The 21,056-nt window shown below is 41.9% G+C and overlaps 1 protein-coding gene across 1 annotated transcript in view; it reads left to right on the top strand.

The window, feature by feature from the left end:
- The first annotated feature begins 1,159 nt into the window (after nt 1–1,159).
- The window catches only part of LOC6733748 (matrix metalloproteinase-2), a 72,609-nt gene continuing 52,712 nt past the window's right edge, over nt 1,160–21,056 (top strand). Inside the window, exons 1-3 of the mRNA XM_016167159.3 lie at nt 1,160–2,246; nt 17,344–17,445; nt 17,561–17,763. Coding sequence (XP_016026708.1) covers nt 2,079–2,246; nt 17,344–17,445; nt 17,561–17,763 — 473 coding nt within the window. The 5' untranslated portion in view covers nt 1,160–2,078. The remainder of the gene's footprint in view (nt 2,247–17,343; nt 17,446–17,560; nt 17,764–21,056) is intronic.

Below are 21,056 nucleotides of genomic sequence, written 5' to 3'. Positions count from 1 at the left end.
TTCATTCAAAAAATATAACCGGTTTGTTGAATGAGACTCTGCAGTATATGATAAGAAATATCCAAGAATATCTGGGGGGTTTTTTTGGCCTGGTTTATTGAACAAAACATCATACTTATTCATAAATATCAAAAATTAAATTTAGCCAACTCATATCGATTCATTTATTATTAGATTTCAGTTTCCCTTTTCACGGAACTACTCGATCAATCAATATTTAACGCCATCTGCCTTGTGTTTATTGTGCAATAGGCAAATGGGGTCCCAACTTGGCGGAAACGTGTTAGACTGACACTTTTTAGGTAGCCAAAATCAAAAAGCATAAAGTAGCCAAAAAAATAAATATCGAAGAGCGGATGTGCTCTTGGACTGCTCGGAAATACGTAAGTACACTTAAGAAAAGAACCTATACAAAAATTTAAACTATTTGAAGCTATTATACTATTTTACTGATATACTCGAAAGGTGTAGTTAAAAATTATTCTTTGTTTTTCATTATTTTACAATAAAATACCAAAATCTAAGCAATTCCACACAATGACCAACGCATGTAAACCCGTCATGTCTGTTTTTTCACATTAGAGTACATATATGGTCTAAAATTATGATGAATTCATCAATAACTTATATACTGCTACAGATTTAATTTTAAATTAAGAGAAATTATTACTTTTTAATGAATCACATATTATGACAAAGTGGAAAATACATACAAACATGTCTTTGACCACGGAGTTCCTACTTTCAATTTGAATATATTTCCTTCAAAATTTAAAAGAAAATCTTAAATACATTGGATTACAGATCTCTAAATATACAACTATTTATACAAATACAGATGAACACAGTGTTGAGTTCGGATTTCCAAAAGAAATTTTTTCGAAAAAAAAAACATTCTTTTTACTGCCTCCTTTAAAACGCTTTTATAAATGACTTTAGACCTTTGAAATTCCGGTTTATCAATACCATTTACTGCCAAAGTTACTATTCTTTTTCTTTCTGTGATCTCTTAAGAGCGTGAAACTGAAAGAGAGAGCGAGTTACATGCTATTCTTACGTATTTTCATAAATAAACCGCGATCGCTGGCGTATCTGTGTGTCTGCGCAAATGAAGAGAATCTACTCTTTATGTTCGTGCTCTTTGTGCCCGCCGCTTCAAGTCGCTTCACGTCGAGGCAAGTCAGCAGTTCAGTCACATTTAGACATCCGCGCGGTAAACCCGCGGGATTTTTCGGCGGGAAACAAATAAATGTAAAAAGGAGAAAAGCATCGAGATTTATGCTTGCACAAAACACGCGAATAAAAGAGCACCGCCCACTTCTAGTGTTTTCTTTTGTGGGGCGAACAAAGAGACGTAACGGTTGACAGGAATCGGGTAACGCGAATCGGGAATCGGTGTTGGTATCGGGAATATACTAAAAAACGGATGAACAAGGAAAGCCTTTCCTTTGTGCAGCCACTGCGTGCTAATTAATTGTGTTTTTGTGGCCAAGTGGCATTCTATAGTGTGCATTCTATACACATCAAATTTAAATTCTATCCAGCCCAACCCAACTCAACGCCCCCTGCTCCTTGTTTTCCCATCAATCGTATGCGTCATATGTAAAAGAGCGCAGAAGGGCGGAAGGCACAGAGAGAAAGGAAAGCCAAGGAAAGAAGCAGTGGCCACAACAAAGCGGCAGGCACAAAAACAAGAAGCGCCAAACGGAAAAACGGGAAGACCCCCCGCCCAATTCCACCGCTCCCCGCCACAACCCACCACTCCTTCCGTTGTTTTTGTTGCTGCTGCAGCTGTATTTATGCTGCCGGCTATTCGTGTGAGTGCCGCCAATGCGCATGTGTGTCTGTGTCAACCCCCGCGGCCGAGGCAACAACAATAGCAACAACAACAGCAGCGAATCTAAAACAAAAGTGAAAAGTTCAATTCCCAGCTTAGCACTACGAATTGTTACTCCACCACATCGGTTAATTAAGCCTCGAACAAAGAATAAAGAAAAATACATAGTTGTGTCCCAACTGATCAAGGAATAGTACCGTGTCCAAGTGTTTTCGTAGCGCGAGCGAAAGAGAGCGTCGAAATGTGTTCCAAATATGTTCTCGCCACCCTGCTCGCACTCTTTGCGCACTCCATGTGCATTCAGGAGCTGTCCCTCCCACCCGAAGGATCTCCGCCCACCGCTGAACTGCTGGACATGCAGGCGACCAGGCCCAAAAAGGCAAAAAACGCTATCTCCGAGGATATAATGGTAAGGATCCAATACTATATATACTGAATATGTTTTTTATATGTATATGTCTATAAGCTATATATATATAGCTTATATATATATATATATATTTTATATCTTAAAAACTAATTGGTGGACCAACATGGGCAAAAAATAGGCAAGCGATTCAAGCTTTCAAAAGTTCGATTTTTCCGAACCCAGTTTCTTTGAGCTCTATAAGATGGTATATCTAATCGAGCAAGTTAGGGTGTTTATACATAGTGCATCCACTGAAATGAAAAGAGTTTCCCAAAATAAAACGCAATGTACTCAATCAATCTGATGGTAAATGCTTAAGCACTGTTTGACCCAATTGCCATTTCAATAAAAATGCATCAATAATTGACATTTGAACCCCCCGAGCTGTTTGAAATCGTCCAATGTTTGCAATAAAAATTGTAGCAGCAATTATTGAATTTGACATAAATAATTAAACAATGTAAATAGAAAGTCAAAGAGCCAGAAGGTAAATTAGAAAGGGGACAAAGGTAGATATCTGAAAACTAAATTAGCCTACAGTAGGCGCAATCTCATTCCGGCGGCTCAGATACTCAATCCGTATCTCCACATATGGTAGCAGACAGTAAATCGAGGAGCGGGTTAAGTACAATCAAGATAGACGGATCTGAAGGCCCCTAGCACACATATCCCCCCCTCACTCCTCGATGCAGATGCTGCTGTGGCTGCTCGAGCCTATGACCTCAAAATCCCAGAATGATCTACATATGCATAGACAGCACGAGACGTTGTTACATATCTATCTGCAAGTTAGGAAGGCCTAACTTACTATTGGTGTGTGCATATTGGTGTGCACTTAAAGTTAGTAGATTAATCATTAAATTAAAGCATTATAATGTTTAAACAAAGGTCCACTATCAAACTGACATTCCTGGAAACCATGATATAAGCAAAATGGTAAAGGATGATGACTTATAATACGTGGAAAAAAACAGATTCCAAGTTTCTCATTAACTTCTGATTTTTATTACGCGGAAGAATACACTAGTATACAACTTACTTCACTGAACGAAGGCCGCCTTACTTGTTCGAAACGCACTGTACATGTGTGTGCATACAGACGCCACGAGATGAGGGCCCCCAGTAGTCTCGGGTTTGGCCACTGCAGTTTGTAGTGCACAATGCACGCTTATTGTTTGGGGGCATGCGTCCTATGGCTCTTAATGCATTTGTGGGTCTGCCCCCATCTTTACCCCCAACCCCCTTCACCCACAACCCTTGCTTCATCGCTGCTGCCCATGTGGAGCCCTGGCCACTAGGACATTTGCTCGCGGATTTCTGCAGTTAATGAGCGCGGGCGTCTTTTTTAATCAGAATAACAAAATATGAGCAATTTAGCCATTATGCTTGCCTTTTGTTTTTGTCGCTCGTGTGCCAAGGAGTCGCGGTGGCATTCTTTAAGGCGCGCCAGGACATTGAACCCGCGCCACTGACTCACCAGCGCCAGACATGCGAGCCGGCCAGGATGAACTATTTATTTATGTACAGCCAGCCATTGAGGCGATTCTCCTCGTGTGGCTGGGCCAAATCTTGGCGTTTATTAAAGTGCGAAAGCCGTAATTGAAGCTTCTGAAGCGTTTTGGGAAAATATAAGAAATTTAGCTAAGTAGGATGCACATAAGCGTATGTATGGATTTTCTCATAAATGTATAAACAACAGAGCTCTAAAATCGCATGCTGCAATAAATGTTCAACATTAAAATATATGTCAAATACTATTTTAGAATTTCTAGCGGGATCCTTGGATTCTACGAATTTTTAAATAATATAATCTGCATACATCATGGAATACATGCAATACATCATACCTACATCATTACCTATAGTTCGAATACTCCTAGAGTAATGAATCTACAGATAACTAATAAGATTGAGAGAGTATCCCTGAAACATTGTTTGGGTCGAAATCTTGAACGACCCGCATATTGTTTATTTAGTAAGGATACCGCTTCCCAGCTGCCCGTTGGATGAGCGAACATATGCCATATAGAGATAGGTATATGCATATATGGAGCACTATATATAGCTGCGATATGAGCGGAACTCAAAAGAAAAGAACCGAACGAGCGGACAAGTCGACGAGTTAAGTTGAGTTGAGTTACTGGGTTGAGTTCGCCTGAGTGTCGCCGGCTAGGCGATGCCACGAAGTCGGTTCAATAAACGTACACACACACACACACTCTCCGGATGGCTCGCATACACTCACGCACTCACGCTTATGAGTGGCGTGTAATCAAATAAATGATGGAAATGGAGCCAAGACGAAGTGCAAGATGCCGTACACGGAGAGAAAATGCAGGGCAATATGGTTGTTGATCATTGGTTATCCCAGGTGTTAAACAAAATCAAAACCAATTACTTAAAGCAGTAATTAAGCAAAAGAACTTATTAATGAGATAATTTATATCATGGATCACAAATATCTCGTTTAGAGCTTAATATCACATGTCAAAGAAAATCAATTCCTTCTATGAGCAAATTCATCCGACATCTAAAAAATTATTTTAATATGTTTATATTTGATATCAATAAAAGACTGGCTGCTCATAAGGACTTAATGAAAAATATATAACGAGATACTGAAGGACCCGATTTTTCCAAGTGCTTTCAGTCGATTTGTTCTTGGGGTGGCGGGAATAAGCCCTTAGATACTAGGAAGGACGGTGGGCGGCGGGTGGCAGGGTCACGGCACGGCGCTGCTCTGCTCTGCTCCGCGGTTGCATGCCCCAACGGAAGTAGTCCGGAAAATGTACATACATACACATATAGAAAGTGAAGTGAAGTTAACTTATCTGCAGGCGCACAACCACACACATTTGCATGTCGCCACGCAGTAGCGTACATATACATATGCATACATAAATGTGGATATATCTGTCTGAGGGAAAGGAGGGCCTGCCAAGATGCATGTGCAAGTTGCCGCTGCCACTGCCACTGCCACTGGGGCAGGGACAACAGGAAGGGAAGGAGGAGTGAGCAAACTGTTGCTATTTTCTTTGGAGTTTCGCAAAATTCTAATTGGTGCAACTATGGAAGGAAGCGTTGTCATCCGCAGACTTTGGGGACTTTCCACTTTCGTGTTTGTATTTGTAATTGCTATTTGCGGCCGAGGTCTTTCTGCCACTCAAGGGTAGTTTTCCAATGAGTTCAGCGAAAGAAAGCACAATGAAATTTTGGTCAGTGACAAGAACAGGTGTTTCCTGTTCTTCATGGGAAATGAAAGTGATCGAAACATGTGCATGATTCATTTTGAATGCGTGAAAGAACTCTTTTTAAATTCTAAAATGCATTCCAAACACTTTTTCGGAATATTTCCGACGACTGGCAACTGAGAAAACATACAATTTATTGTGTTTCTATACTATGCCTTTAAACATTTTCTTCTCGACTCGATAATTTCTTGATAACCCTTGGGGCAGATTTTATGTTATCAAATTCTTCAGCAAAGAAGTTAAGTGTAATTCTGCTTGATAAATCGCTCAAGTCGAGTTGGAATAAGTTGAAAAATGTATGATTAACGAAGGCTTTTTCAGACATGGAATATGTGCAGTGAGAAGCGGTGACTGTATCTTCCTCAGAATCCCTGCAAATAATGCACAATCCTTATTTATGCAGCCATTTAAGGCAATTCACACAGTGCAGTTATACGCTTTATTACTCATTTTTAATTGATCCATTGTCAGACCCACCAAATTCCTCATTTTCGGAATGCAATTAACGCAGTTGCAGCTGATGGAAGTCATTTTGAGCATTTTCGTTGATTGTTTTACGGCTTCCTGGTAGGAGAGCCAGTCCCCAAACTCGAAATTCAAACCCACCCCGATCGGGGGCATTGCTTTTATGACACACTCAAGACGAGGAAAGGGCACCCCCAAGTCTCTGACAAAAACAGAAAACGGCCTCTTAATAGGCTTATGACAATTCTTGAAGCGCCAGTTGAGTGCATCGAGCGGTAACAGTCATATAGTATATGTATCCGTATGTATATGGATGGATCGAATAATTTTTAAATGCCAACTCCATACGCGATAAGCGGACGCAGGAACAGCGAGGGAGTGAATCGAGTCAGATCCAACTTGGAACAGATTAAATTTGCCGCTATTAATTAACTGTCGACGATCTGCAGGCACATTAAGTCAAGTCAAAGCTGCTGATTCAGTGCTGTTTCAAAAGCCGGGAAAAGTACAGGGGGGATTTTAATAAATTGAGCTGCACATTAATGATATTATCAATTACAATAACAGATATTTCCGCTCGAATCGTTGACACGACGCCGAGACGTTTCTTTCGAATAAATTAACATTTTTGTAAGGTAATTTGTCAGTGAATGAGTGCGACCCACTGACAAATGCCGCTTGACACCTGTAAAATGCGTTAATGAGACCTGCCCGGCTACTTAGAAAGTTAAATGCAATGATTCGAGAGTAGGAAATCCCTGATCCCGCATTAAGTTAGTGACTAACAGCCTTATACAATTCTTGCGCGTCATGGGAATTCAAAATCACTGGGGCTAATTAAGACGAAAAAGGTATATCACGTCTAGAAAAACAAGGTATCAATTTTAAATATTAAAATTAAAGAAATAATATCTTTTTTATACCTTTTCTTTCAAACCCTAGTTTTAATTAGCCTCATTTTTCGTAAAAAAATATAAATATGTAATCCTGTGCGAAGTAAAAGGGCTCACTGGCGCCCCCTGCTGGCCAGTCATGCAGCGCGGGCGTGCATTTACCTGGCTAAAAAGCTTTTATTAAATTTCGCTTTCAATACATAATGCTGGTGGGAGATGCAGTCGCTGCGGGCTGCGGGTTTTCTATTTATTTTTTTAATTGTGTCACGTAGGGACCTATAGAAAAATCCAGCTGCCTTTCTGGCATTGCTTGCTAGCAGCCCAGAAAAAAGGTATGTAAAATAAACTACATCCGATACGTGTTTGTGTGTGCGCGGTGCAACTAAACACGCATTGAAATGCAAGGAGCGGAAAAATTTTCGAGCCGAGCACAAGAACAAATAATGCCCAATTTGCATTGGTAAAAGAGCGGAATACAAAAACTCCGTTAGTACCAAACGGAAGTTTATGTGGTGAAAAAATATATTTGTGGAAAAAGGAAAAACATGACATCCAGTTTTTTTACAACAGGATAATATTATGTATTTTTCATTAATAAATAAAAATTTTAAAATCTTCTGAAGAAATATACCGATTCATGATCTTCAGAAGCTTAGTACGTAAAAGACGTATGCTAGATTCGTTGATAAGTACGTAATGGGTAAGATCTGCTTTAATGTGTATATGTTCTGCATTAGTATTACTAACCATCAGTTTCATTTAAAATTTAGCGACTCACCAAGAACTGAATTACATTGAAAGATATTATTAAATAAGGATTTTATGACGCACCATGACTAAAGACGTCGGAAATTTATGAGAAATATATGTAACCGCCGCTAGGTGGCGCTCATATGACTCTCGTAAGCAGTCTAAGTAGGCAACTAAAATATCTCCATCCCCTCGCACTCCCATTAGCTGAGTACGGGTATCTGATAGTCGAGTAACTCGACCATTCATTATCCTTTGTTTTTAATTGCGATCTCAGAAATGTCATCTTCCCTGCAATTACACGGCGTCGAAATGAAAACGCTTAAGCTAATATATACAAAGGCGGGTAAATAGGAAGAATTTCTGTTTTTATACGTTTGAATTATATGCTTAATTAATGTACTGATAACACGAAAAGCCGCATCGAAAAGGAAACACTCAGCTGGGCGATAAGCCTGCAAGCAAAACAGTAGCCCGCCGATCTTCATTGTTGTTGTGTTATTCATTAATTTAATGTGCCATTGATTGATTTTTAATGTCATTCGGGGGATGGAAAATTCAGAGGCAGGAAGAGAGAGAATGTGGAGATTGAAGTGTTATCGTCTGGCCGACCCACGCGGCGTATGATTGATGCGTTTATGTTGATTTTCTTTCGCTTTCCGCTGCTTTTTTCGTTGTCTCACTGCATTTTATGCATCATTATGACTGCGTACCCAAAAATATGAGACATTTGTTGTGCATACACAATTTCTGACAGTCTGCCTGCCAACCAGCGCTCAAACTCAATCTGCATGCACATTAGCCGATGAAACGCCAACGCGGATACGGGTGCGGATGCGGATGCGGACTCCAGCGCGGACATCCGTACGGACGACCAGTCCTCTATAAACTTTCAGTAACGTTCATACTTATGAGTGTATTCACATTTACTGAGCTGTCCCCAATGTTGGTTAGCAGTTTCCATGATTCATTTCCACAAAGGGTGAATAAAGGTAAAATTTCATGGTGGAAGTATCCGATGGCTCACATTTTAACTGACAGAATAGGTATCTGAAAGATGATATAGGTATATTTAATGGGCTAGGAGCATAAGCTATTAAACGATATAAATATAGTGGTTGTAAAGCTTAAATATATTATTTTTATGCGTTGATACTAATAACTCATACTAACTAATTATAATTATTAAAGCTAGAAAAAAGATTTAGCTTTGTGGCTTTTTGAGCATTAAAGTATAGCAATCAATAATTTTCTAAACAGTGAATTTATGCTTTCTACCACTAGAGCATATCACTCAAATAAGTGCTGAGAAGCGAATAATGCATTATCGGAATTGCACAATCATTGTGGGGAGTTCGGCTTTATCTGTTTTGCATTTCACTTACGCAGAGCCCGAGGATGACTAAAAGATACACTCGGGGTGAAGTGCTGAAAGGAGCTGAAAGACCGAAAAGATCCGGACGGACGTCCAGCCATTAGGAGAAACACATGCATTCACACTCAAAACCCGCATGCAGATTTGTTTCCAACGGTCTATAATGGCAGGAAGAATAAAAGCGCAATAAATCCAAGAGGTTGGCGCTGGCAAAGGTGGAAGTGCATAAATAAATATATATGTATAGCCAAGCAAGAAATTCGTTGGTGGATTTGCTGGAGTTCTAAGAGCGCCACGAAAAGCTGCACCGAGAAGAAAAAACATAAACAGAATATAAAACAATTGGATTGACCCAGATTCATTGCTGCCGCCTGTTCTTTCCCTTTTTTTGTTCGCTTTTCGTTTTTGGGTTCTGTGCTTGTATTAATTATCACATTTTTGTGCCACGACGCGCGCCTTTGATTGCAGCAGCACAAAAAAAACAAAAAAAAAAACATCAACAATCGGGAGCATATAAAAAGCATTTATTTTCGATTTATTTATTTTGGCCTGGCTTGATTTTGGGGAAATCGAAATGCCGGGGAGCACGCGAGCTAACGGCAGTTGTTAAGCCCCAGCGAGGGGTATACCCATATGTACGTATAGCCCAAATGAATCTACCCAGGAACCGAATCGAGCAGCCTCGGAATGAAAAATCTTTGACATTTTGGCAGAAGGCAGCGGCAGAACGGTAGAACGGCGAACCGGCGGAGTCTTGATTCCTTGACTTGCTTTTAATGATGCACATGATGCCGCAGCTGCTTGGCCTGGCCTTTTCCGGAGAAACATCCAACCACTGACATCCAGCAAACAGCTACGAGCAACCAGCACCAAGCAACAATGGCACTGACAACGCCTTTTTTGGGCGACATTTGTGCAGCGAGCAGGTTTCCTTTTAAGCGCTGAATGTGCCATCAATTATGCGGCATGTTGCCGATCTGAGGCTTTAGCTTCAGCTCGGGATCCAGCTGCACTTACAACTCGGCTTCAACCTGGCTTCAATGCGGCTCCAAACTCCAAAGCCAAAGAAGGTACGAAAGGAACAACATGACACACATGTAGGTGTTGCAGCGCGTGTGTCAGTCATTCGGACACACTGAAAAAAAACTCCCTTAATTTTCACTTAGCATTAAAAGTTTCTTAATCAATATATGTAAAGGATATTCATTTATTCATTATAAGCCATGTTAGATAGATAGAAATAGCATTAGTACTAAAGGTCTTGAAACCCTTTTTCATATTTCATAAAGACAAGAAACCTCCACTCAACTGGCTGCATACAAATGTCTACCTTTTGAGTCATGCTTTTTTGGGCCGTGTGAATTGACAGCTTACCTGTTGGCCAGCGATCATTTAAGCCCAGATTTCTGAGTCAGCGACATTCCCTCGAAACTCTTTCTCATCCCAGTCTCATCATTCCCAGCTTCCGAGTGCACAAATATTGACCAACTCATTTGGCCGTTCGGGGGTTTTGTTTTTCCGCTTAGCCACCTAATTTTGCCACACTCATCAGCTACTCAGCTAATTTCATCAAACGGTAGTCGTGATATGGCCAAAACGGGTTTCAGCAAGATTTCAGCAAGATTTATACACATATGCAGCCTGAGATACTGACGATGGTTATCCATCCAGCTAGGTTGGTCAAAATAATAGCAGTTAGCAGCAGGTTTCTGGTCTTATTTATGTAAGACTAACTGCACAATTGGCGCCATACGACCAGTAGCACTGCCTAAGATAATATCTCGTTTTCGTCTATGTAAAATACTTTTAAATGGACTTTGCATTCCAGTGGGAGACTAGGAAATTGAATCCGTAGAAATCAGATTTCGCTAGCGAATGTTTCCAAATGCACAATTTGGCCCAAGTTAAAGTAAAGAATTAGCAATAAAATCAGATTTAGTATTTCCTGACTGATATTTGGTACTGAATTGTTTTATTGCCCATGTAGCTGGATTAAAGATATATATTTTTTATACGTTTCGGCTGTTTAATACTTCAAAATGTTTATAACAACAATTCTCCTTCAACAGCACTCATTACTTTTTTTATATGTCTTCTCCTTATGACGGTTGTTTGAGCCGCTGACCAATGAAATAAAGTTGGCTAAAATATGGCACCCTCAATTGAATTATTAAGCGAATTTATGCACTATCCCCTGAAAGCAGAAAGCTGACTCGAAACGACGGGGCGTGCGGAGGATTCCGACCATATATCACCGACCATATCGAGTTGCTTCGTCTGCAAACGGTCTTAATGTCACCAGTTAAAACCTTTTAGCCCGGCTGGTTGCAGTCTTTGCATACGAGTGTAATTGGCTATAGCCATATGGCTGGCCGGCCATATATGCTGCAGCTATTCCAGGTCTTCGATCTCAAGGCGTTACATGTCCACATGTCCACACATCGATTTCTGTTTATTTAACTGTCATGCCGAGTCATTGAACGCAAACTTGGATGCTTTGTTTTTGAACAGTGCAGAACAGAGCGGCGCAGTGCGTTGATATAAATAATGATTTATTTGTTTATTGCAAATTGCTCTCGGACACAAAGCGTAGTTAATCAAGAGTGCAGTTCGCCTTGGCGTCCACACTCTTTGCCATTTCCATTTCCATTCTCATTTTCATCCACCCATCTTTGCTATTTACGCAGCCTCTTCTGGGGATTGAACCTATTGTCTGGGGGCGATTGGGGGCGGGTATAGACTGATTGGGAACGGAATGATTGAGGTTGAGGCTTCATGGTGCGGAGGTGGAGTGGGGTTCGGACGCCTTTGATGACTTGTTGCTCGGACGCGGCGACAAAGTAAACGCTCCTCGAGCCTCGAGAACCTGGCGGCTGGCAAGTGGCGAGTATCTCATCACTTTCCCATAAACTCCGGGCCCCAGATGGGGCTGCCAGTGGGCCGTGGGCGGGGATATTGCAATTTACGTCCTGTGGTCTAATTAAAGTGCAAGCACAAATACAAACACAAACACAAGCACAAGCACCAGCGGCAAACGGCCAACTGCCAACTCAACTTGTGGCAGGTTGAAAGACGGACCACGAGCTATTCGCCAGGCGCATTGAACGTTGCGTGTTTGCAGCTTTGCGGTGGGTTCATTTGATGGAGTACACGGTGAGAAAATATGTGTTCACTAATTTTGAAAAGTGCCAGCACAAAATTGTGTATGTACATCTAAGATGGTTGCTTAAATGAAGGAAGTAGTGAGGATAAATTGTCCAAGTACTTGCTAATTGGCCACCCCTTTCTTTCTCTGCACTAGCGACGATGGGGCCAACAAAGCAACTTTCAATAATATAGTATCCAACCCTATCTCTCCGCTCTTTCCTTTGGCTTCGTTGCCTTTCTTATCCCACATTAATCAATGTTGATTTCAATTAATTTAACCATCTCTTCACTTTGTCCAGCCTTTCGAAGGGATGTGCGTGGGTGGGTGTGTGTCTTTTTTATTAAATGTTTGCCGTGGTGGGCGTGGCCATCACTCGAGCCGCTAGCTGGCACATCCTTTTTATTAAAATTCGCAGTCTATAAATTGCTAAGGAGCCCATGTGGGATGGGCGGGCGTGGGATTCCGATGGCCATGGGGCTGCGATGAGCGGAGGAAATGGGGTATGACTGGCGCACATGTTTCAAAAGACGTGTGTGTATCCAAGACTTTTATGAGACAGCAACAGGAAATGTATGGAAATGGTCTGGGCTGGGCCCCCGGAAAGGGGAACGTGTGTTTCTCCAAATGGAGCAGGTCAACCAAAGACTGTGGAAGACCGAAGAATGATTCAGAGACAGAACACATAAGAATAAATATTACAAAATCTGCCCTGCATATAATTACTTATAACTTTACACTAGCTGTATCAACTAATAAAAGATAGAAAGCCAAAGTTTATAAGCCCTTGCATTTACAAGCGCATCTTTGTTACTCGTTCAAGTATTAAATATTATAACCGAGAGGCTATTTACGTTTTAATACCCAACTAGAACAGACTTCAAATCGTACATATATTTCCATGCTATGCAAACCTGCCACAAAATGTGGATGTATGATTCAGACCTGATTCAATATCATTTCCAATGCGAACGCAATAAAGCCATTAATATTATTGATTTGGGAACCATTTCACACACTCACTTGCAGTAAATTTGTTTGTGGCAAGGACCTGTTGTCCTGGCGACACATTTAGGTCCATATCCTGGCAATTTGGCCTCGATTTCATGCTCTTTGTGGTCTCTCCATCTCTAGATGCCTGCTCCATCTGCTTTCTTTCTTGCTCCTTTGCGCATTTCACAGAATTTGTGGCAGGATCTCGGGCTATGTCCTTCTTGGCAGGCAGAGGATGCATGTGTTTCTAAGGAGCAAGGAGGGCTTAGATGGATGCGCTCGTTTGTTGCAGTTGCCTGTCATTTTTATTGCTTTGTTTGCCTGCCGAACCGGCGACATTCGTAGGTGGTTTTTATTAGCCACTGTCGCATGTGGAGCGCTGAGATATGGCCAGCGTTTGAGCCATTATGATTTGTTTTTGCGGTTTCCAAAGTCCTTAGAGCAGTTCGTAAACTTGTGATTTTTAAAAAAACTTACCACACATATTAAAGGTAATTTTTTTGTATGGGTAGCGCTATAATCTGTTGCAAAATTCGATAGATTACATTCTTAATATTCTTAAATACCCTTACACAATATTTCCCCTTAGTTTACTCACCCAATTTCTTACCTTATGACTTTAATTACTTTTCGTTTTTGCCTTGACCCCACAACACTTTCTGTATCCAAGCCCTTTCCCCATTAATGAAGAACACACACTCGCTACGAAGTTAATTGAATTAGGCGTCCGGATAAGGCCTTTATTTTTATTTCTGTGCGACCCGCGCTCGTATAATTATAATCCAATAAAATAATAAACATATCGCCTCGTCCGTCGTTCAATTTACTTTCACACTTTCACCATTTCACCAGCAGGCGGTGGCGAGAAGTTTTCCTTGAGACACGCCAACTTAACTAAATTAAGCCCCACAATTATTGGATGGCAGTGTGGAAAAGCCATATACCCATAACCACTCGCCCCTTGCCCCATGCCCCATGACCCCCCCTTTGCCCATCCATTCGCACTTTTCTCAATTGTTTTTCGTTATTGCTCTTCGTTATTATATTTTGATAACATGATTTTGTTTACACGACAAATACTCACGTAGCAATGTTTTACTGTTATTGTTTCTGATTCTGATACGCTGCTCACCTCTGCTCCACGACTTTTCCACTCCACTGGCGCTTTTCTATTAGTCAGAATCATGGCTTGGCCACGTACGTAGCCCCACCGTCACTTGCCCGCTTTTCCCCCGATTTTCAAACACGTAGACCGGGCCACAAATTTCCCATTAAAAACGCAAAAGGCCAATGCATAAATGATTGATACCGAAAGTGGGGGTGGGCTTAAGAGATGGGGGAACGTTGTTTAGAAGCGATGGAGGGGGGTCAAATGTGAGCACTTCCGTCGTTTGAAGTCTAGTAATTCATTCACATACCCATCCATTCATAACTACGAATTATAGTTTATTGTCGTCGTAAAATGCTCGCTTCTCTGCCATTTGGCACACCTTTTCTAAGTACTGTTTACAGCCCGCAAAGCCTTCGATTAGCCAAATGGACTAGTTGCGTCGGTTGGAAAGGAACCAGGCTCCACCGATTCCCTCCATTATCCAGCTCCTCTCGATGGACGGGTCTTCCATTCATTAAGAAACTTGAGGCGTCTGCCGGTGTCTCCGCTGGCCAGACATTCGGCTTCCGCTGTGTGCCACATTAGTCTTATCCCCACCCACAGACTAAACAGGCAGGACCGCCTAAGGCGAACTCTGCAAAAATATTAATGATTTAAAGGCTTAACCTTCCATTACTAACAAAAGAAGTACAAATATTAAAAAAAATGCTAAATGATTGTAGCTTATTATTTTATGTTTTAATACTACAATCTAGAATGGCACATATTTTTGTATAGCGCCGTTATTAAGGAATTAAATATTAAGTGTTATTAGGTGATTTTTACCATTTCTATAATCAATTCCACAAGCAAAATTGATAAGATTTATCCAATAAATACATACAAGTTTATCTAAAACATCTTGACAGTTGTCTCATGGGGTTTTCACCGTACTTGCAATTCGCCTTTGCATTTCAAGCAACATACATTTATTAATTGATATTGTTTTCGTGTAGCCGAAGTGGAGGGGTTTGGGTCTGATACAGATGGGGCATAAAGACAGTGGCGGAGACAGAGAGCTCCACATAGCTACGGGGATCGTTATGTGAATTTCAATTTGCTAGTGTGGGCTTTCTTACATTTATTGGCGTTGTTACGTATGGCCGGTGCTGTGCTGGTGACGCGTTCCGAGCAACGTGACAGCAGACCCATCGAAGGAAGGAGGTGGGTCTAAGCCAACTTTTTGTGACGCACATTCGGGATCTGGGATCTGTGCTTGGCCGGGGTCAGGAGCTGGTTAATGCTCCACCTGCCCGGATCCGATGACGGGTTTATTTCCATTGCTCCGCCTTCGTCCTTTATGGCGGACCTGATGCACTTGCAGCGCTGCGGGAGTTACGTAAAAAAATAATAAATAAAATGGCAGAAGCATGCGGAATGCCATTCAGGCCAAGAAAGTTTCTGTCGGTTTAAACTACATGTGGTTTCTTTAGTGTTGCTTTTGTGGTCTTTTAAATGTCGCATTCGGGCGAAAAGTCACAAAAGTGGAATCAAATCTGCGGATTCACTTAGCAATCAACCCCACTGTTTGCTTTTATGCTCCTTTGAGAGGAAACAATTAAGGGCGAAAGGGTTTCTCGTAGTCAAAGCCAATCTGGATAATTTGAGAGCAACTCCAAGTAGTTAAACAAACAAATTCGTCGTGGCATTAAAGCCCAGTTAGTGATTGGCTGCATTGATATGCAGCGCACATAGCTACTTTTCAGCACCTAAACACGATGTAGATAGGCCATTCATCATTCGAAATAAATCCCAACTAATCGCCACACATCACGTTGCCACTATAAGAATACCGCTGCCAATGCCAATACCAATACCAATCTGGCCAGAACTTTTGGCTAACGATTCTTTGCATGAAATTTGCAAATCGTTTGGCCATTCAAAAGTTGGTACTCCTCCCCACCCCGCGCCACGCCCCGTTTTGTGCACCACTTTTTAAGCGACTGACAATAACAAGAAGGGCGAAAATCGAAAAGTTGCAAGCGGGCGGGGGGAAAGCGTGGAAATCGTGGTGCGAGTGTGACAATTTTCTCATATGTGTGGGGAAAATGAAAGAGAAAATTAAATTTGCAGGTCACGTAATTTGCTGGTGTGTGTGTCAAGTTTGTTCTGCGTGCCAGTGTGTGCGTTAGTTAATAAATATGCGCGCACGCGATGTAAAAATATGTAAATCCAGAGGCAACACACATATGGCCACCGAATCGATTCGATATTCGAGCTGGTCTATGCTCGTATTTGTTTTCTGTTTTCGCACTTTACAGTTATGACCCAGTATATTCATTCGTGTTTTTTTGGATCTGAGCGGAATTCCCCAGGGAATACGGCCATCCAACAGGGGAATACTGCTACTCAGAACAACGCAATCCCAAAGATAAACTTCAAAGCGTGCTCGATGAGTTGAGGAAAGGAATTCGTGTTCATATCCTATCATCATTTGTATAATAAAGCATCTAGCAAGTAAAGTGACACCAGCTTTCAAACTCTTTGACTTCGGTAAATAACACACTTAACTACAAATATATTTAGGCTTACCATTTAAGCCAAGCGCAATTCGCTTACCGTAATACGTAACAAACTTCGCTGATTGTTGGAAAAATATGCATAAATGTGTGGCAGCAATGCCTTTAAGCACACTGAGTGGCCCGAGAAGGCAGCTTTATGATTTCGGCCAGGAGATATGGAAATGGCTTACATCCCTGCCAAGCTTTCTTCCTTCGAGCACTTCTCCATCAGCGTTTCCTTGCACTTTTTCTGTGGCATACTTTTTTGGTTATTAATGTTAAAGTTTTTGTTGCTGTTTATGTTCGGTTGTTGTTGCCGCCCTATCTGGCGTTGCTTTTATCATTAACTTTATGCAAAAAGTTTTCGTCCTGGTCCTTTTTCTACCCATCGAAACGATGGGTATTTTCTCTTTCGTTTTTTTTTGTTTTGTTGATGCTGGCAGGCAGCATCATTTGCAAAACGACAAATAGTTTGGCTCACCGAACTGGCCATATGGCAGACAGGGCCATTGTTGAGATACCACCCGCTCCTTTGGCACACTTCCCTAATGTATCTATCCATCTCTCCTTGCAGTACAATTACCTCATGCAGTTTGATTATCTGCCCAAGTCGGACCTGGAAACGGGTGCTCTGCGCACCGAGGACCAGCTGAAAGATGCAATCCGGAGTCTCCAGGTAAGAGACACATTCCCTCCCAGCGGCTGCAGCCGTGCCATGCCATGCCATCCCATCCCAACCCATCCCACTCATCTATTATGCACAATTTCACAACTAACATTACCGTCTGCAGTCTTTTGGCAACATTACAGTTACTGGCGAAATCGACTCGGCAACGGCCCGGCTAATACAGAAACGACGGTGCGGCGTGGGCGACAGAAGGTCCGCGGACAGCTTCTCGCCAGATAACCTGTATCACGAAAGCGGCTCCAATGTGCGGGTGCGGCGCTTTGCCCTGCAGGGACCCAAGTGGCCCAAGATGGATCTTACGTGGAGGTAAGTCACCTTCTTGCAGCTCAATGGGATGGTAGCACACATTTTGAATGGTAGTCAGTGCGGCCTAATGCATGGTCTTTCAAATTGCCATAGATTAAATACATGAAAAGTGCTTTAACTGTGCTCTTAACTTAAAACTTTTAACTAGTCAACTTCTTATTGCAACACTATAGTACATCACTATAGTCTTGTGTCCCAAGTTTGAACTGAACATTACGCTAACCTCAAGTTATTCGGATCATCTGATGAATTTTCTCGAATGAACTGGGTTTCTTAACCTTGCTCCTTGGCAACGCATCATTATGCACCTCCGTTGGCAACCCCCCATCGACTGGCTTTACTTTCCCTCCTGCGGATGTTCATTTCAATTAAACTGCATGCAGTTCATTAATTTTGCAGCGTTCATTTAGATGCGAATTTATAATTTACAAGGGGCTGTAAGGCGAAGGAGTTGGAGGGCTCCTGCTGCCGAGAGTCCTGTTTTTGCTCGGTTGTCCTGTGCATACGGGCTGTCAATTAATTCAAAACTCAAACGTTGCGTAGCTTGTTAATTTTTATTACGGCCATTGCACTGGCCCCCAGAATGGGATTGCATAATTTGGTGCCCGAGAGCTTGTTTTTATTTTTATGTAAAACAATTCACTGCTTTCCGGATCCTTAGTTGGCTGCTGTTTCCCGGTTGCTCCCGGCTGGTCCCGCCTGTTGGCCAAGATGACCCGCTGGGCAGGAGGTGCTCGACAGGGTGGGTGGTTGCCTTTCATTAAACACTTTGCGCCAAATTGAATTTTACGATGAGCCGAAACGAAGAGAAGGCGCTGTGATTGCAGCTGTCACTTTTAGTGTTGTGTTTGATTTTTAATGCGCAGCTGCATAATTGCGCTTGAAATATTAAGCAGGACAGTGCGCCGGAGGAGTCTATCTCATTAGGAAATTTTCCAATTAAATTTGCATAGCTTCGAGGAGCTGGCTGGTCTTTCGCCAGCGAGCGTTGCATACTTTCGGGCTGAGCTGGCAAAGTGCAAAAGCTCATCGCCACATTGCACATACGCCGTGGTGGCCCTTAAAGCTGCTGCTCTCGCTCCGTTCAGTTCAGTTCGGTTCATTGGGGTTCATGCAGCGATAGCTATTTAATTATTTCTTGTGTCGTCTACCCTTAATTGGCCATTAAGTGGCAAGCGACCAAAAGGGGCAGAAACGGCAGGACAATATTGCGACTAAATTAAAGCATTACGCAGCATCCAGGATCCCCGGATCCCCGGATCCCCGGATCCATGGATTCCCGGCATCACAGCATCCCGGATCACAGCGGTGGTTGTTCGCATCAAATTGAGTTTACATGAAATATACATATACCGATAGCGATGAGGTTGGCGATGGCATATCAATATGTATTGACCTGCTTTTCGCCTAGCTGCATGTGTTCTCCTTAATTGCAGCACAAAGCGAAAGCGAGTAGACGAAATGAAAGCAGGGTGGCAGTGGCTTCAGTTTGGCTGATTGTGTGCTGGCAAGTGTTTTTCCATTTCCGCTCAGCATGGAAATTGTGGGACGGAAGTCGTTCTTAGCAGTTTTGTACTCATTTTGTTTTCACCGCGTTCTCGCGAAAACACACAATGACAACATCCTGCCACAAAGTTGTCGCCAACTCAGAATTCTTTGGGATATTAACTGTCGGAATTGCTGTGGGCTGCACCGAAAGAAATTTAAGGATTTGTTGACATCTGTTGGTATAATTTGATTTGAGAATAAAGAAACAATTTAACAAACAAATATATACTTTCCTGGCACGTTTCTAGTACAAGTCTCAATGTCCTTTATTTACTTCAATCGGTAGTTATCTCTTTACATATTTCGATTGCAGTGCAGCCACAAATCAAGTGACAGCAGCAGCTTCAGCGGAAGTGACCAAAAACTTGCACTTTGCGCAAATGTTTAAACTAAATTGGCAATTGTCCTGCAAGAGAATAGGGGGAGAATCCTTGTTTGGCAATGGCAATAGTCGTAATGTGGCATTTACTTGGCTGCAAATGAAGCTTTCTCACTTTGCCCATTGTGGAGTGTTTACTCACTTTTCTCTCAACTTAAATCTGCCTTAATTAAGTCAGTTATGCAGTCGGGCTTGTGCTCCAGAGTCAAATGGCTATTGAGTGGAGCAAAAATGCTTTTCCTTCATTCACTCCGTTTAAGCTTCAATTTTTCATTTTTCATTTTCCATTTGCCATTTCCCATTTCTCTCTTAATGCATCGGCAAACAATTGTCCAGCCAGGAAAAGTGTCAATAAAAGGAAAACTGGTCTTCACACCTGTTGCTCTTTCCCATTTACCTTTTGTTCTAGCTTAACAGTTCGTAATTCTTGCTTTTTTTTTGGAGGACTAGAAAAATTGTGGAAAAAATTCTTTAAATATTGCGAAGAGAAAGTTTGCACGAACTACAGAGAGTTTTTTCTAATTGACCAGTTCATTTTGACCAGTTTTCGCTTGTTCCCTAGCCTTCTCTCTATTAGCAGCTACAATGTGGTCAAGAGCTGGACATTAATTGCCGCTTTTTGTGGCATTAATAAACAGCAGTGAATGTGCATTGCGCACTTACTGGGTATTTGTTAGATTTTTAACAACATTAATAAAGTGCACGGCGAAGTCAAAGGACCAATGTGCCGAGAGTCCTTAACACGCACATTCTTGCGTTTGCGTTTATGCTTATTAGCGTGCATGCGAGCCATTAATACGATGCACTGAGAGAAAAAAGCAGGGGGGACTGGCACGTGGGGCAACCTTTTAGCTGCCGCCGCATAAAGCGGAGACGTGAACGGATGTCTTCGGGCAAATGTCATAAAAACTATGCGCCACTCGGCAAAATATCGAGCAGACAAGGACTTTCCCAAATGCGCCATCCTGCTGCCCATGTTACAATGATAAAAAGTAATTTTATGACGGCCACTCGCACGCCCACAAAAGAAAAGGACCGGATCCTTGGAACAGAATGCAGCTCCACCTCGAGCTGCATCACTTGGTGCGGGACATTGTCTTCTTGGCCAGTTTGGTGTCCCTGCTCCTTATGGCGAAGCTTTTAACCGAAGGATGTAACCGGAAACTCCCAGCCAAACTCCAAGTCTTCTTTGGATCAGAGTTTAAAGAGTTAATGTGTACCACAAGTTTAACCAAAAATTGAGTTTTATTAATTCTTTATTAATGCAGTTATATTCGAAAAAACAGATATAAAAGTCATTTGCAACAGCTGCAGCACGTACAAATCAGTCAAAAAAGGGAGAGTAAAATAATCGGAAAAAAGTTTG

Source organism: Drosophila simulans, chromosome 2R, assembly GCF_016746395.2.
Source record: "Drosophila simulans strain w501 chromosome 2R, Prin_Dsim_3.1, whole genome shotgun sequence".
In the NCBI taxonomy this organism is placed as follows: domain Eukaryota; kingdom Metazoa; phylum Arthropoda; class Insecta; order Diptera; family Drosophilidae; genus Drosophila; species Drosophila simulans.
Note: the sequence above shows the minus strand (reverse complement) of the source record. Positions and strands in the feature narration are given on the sequence as shown.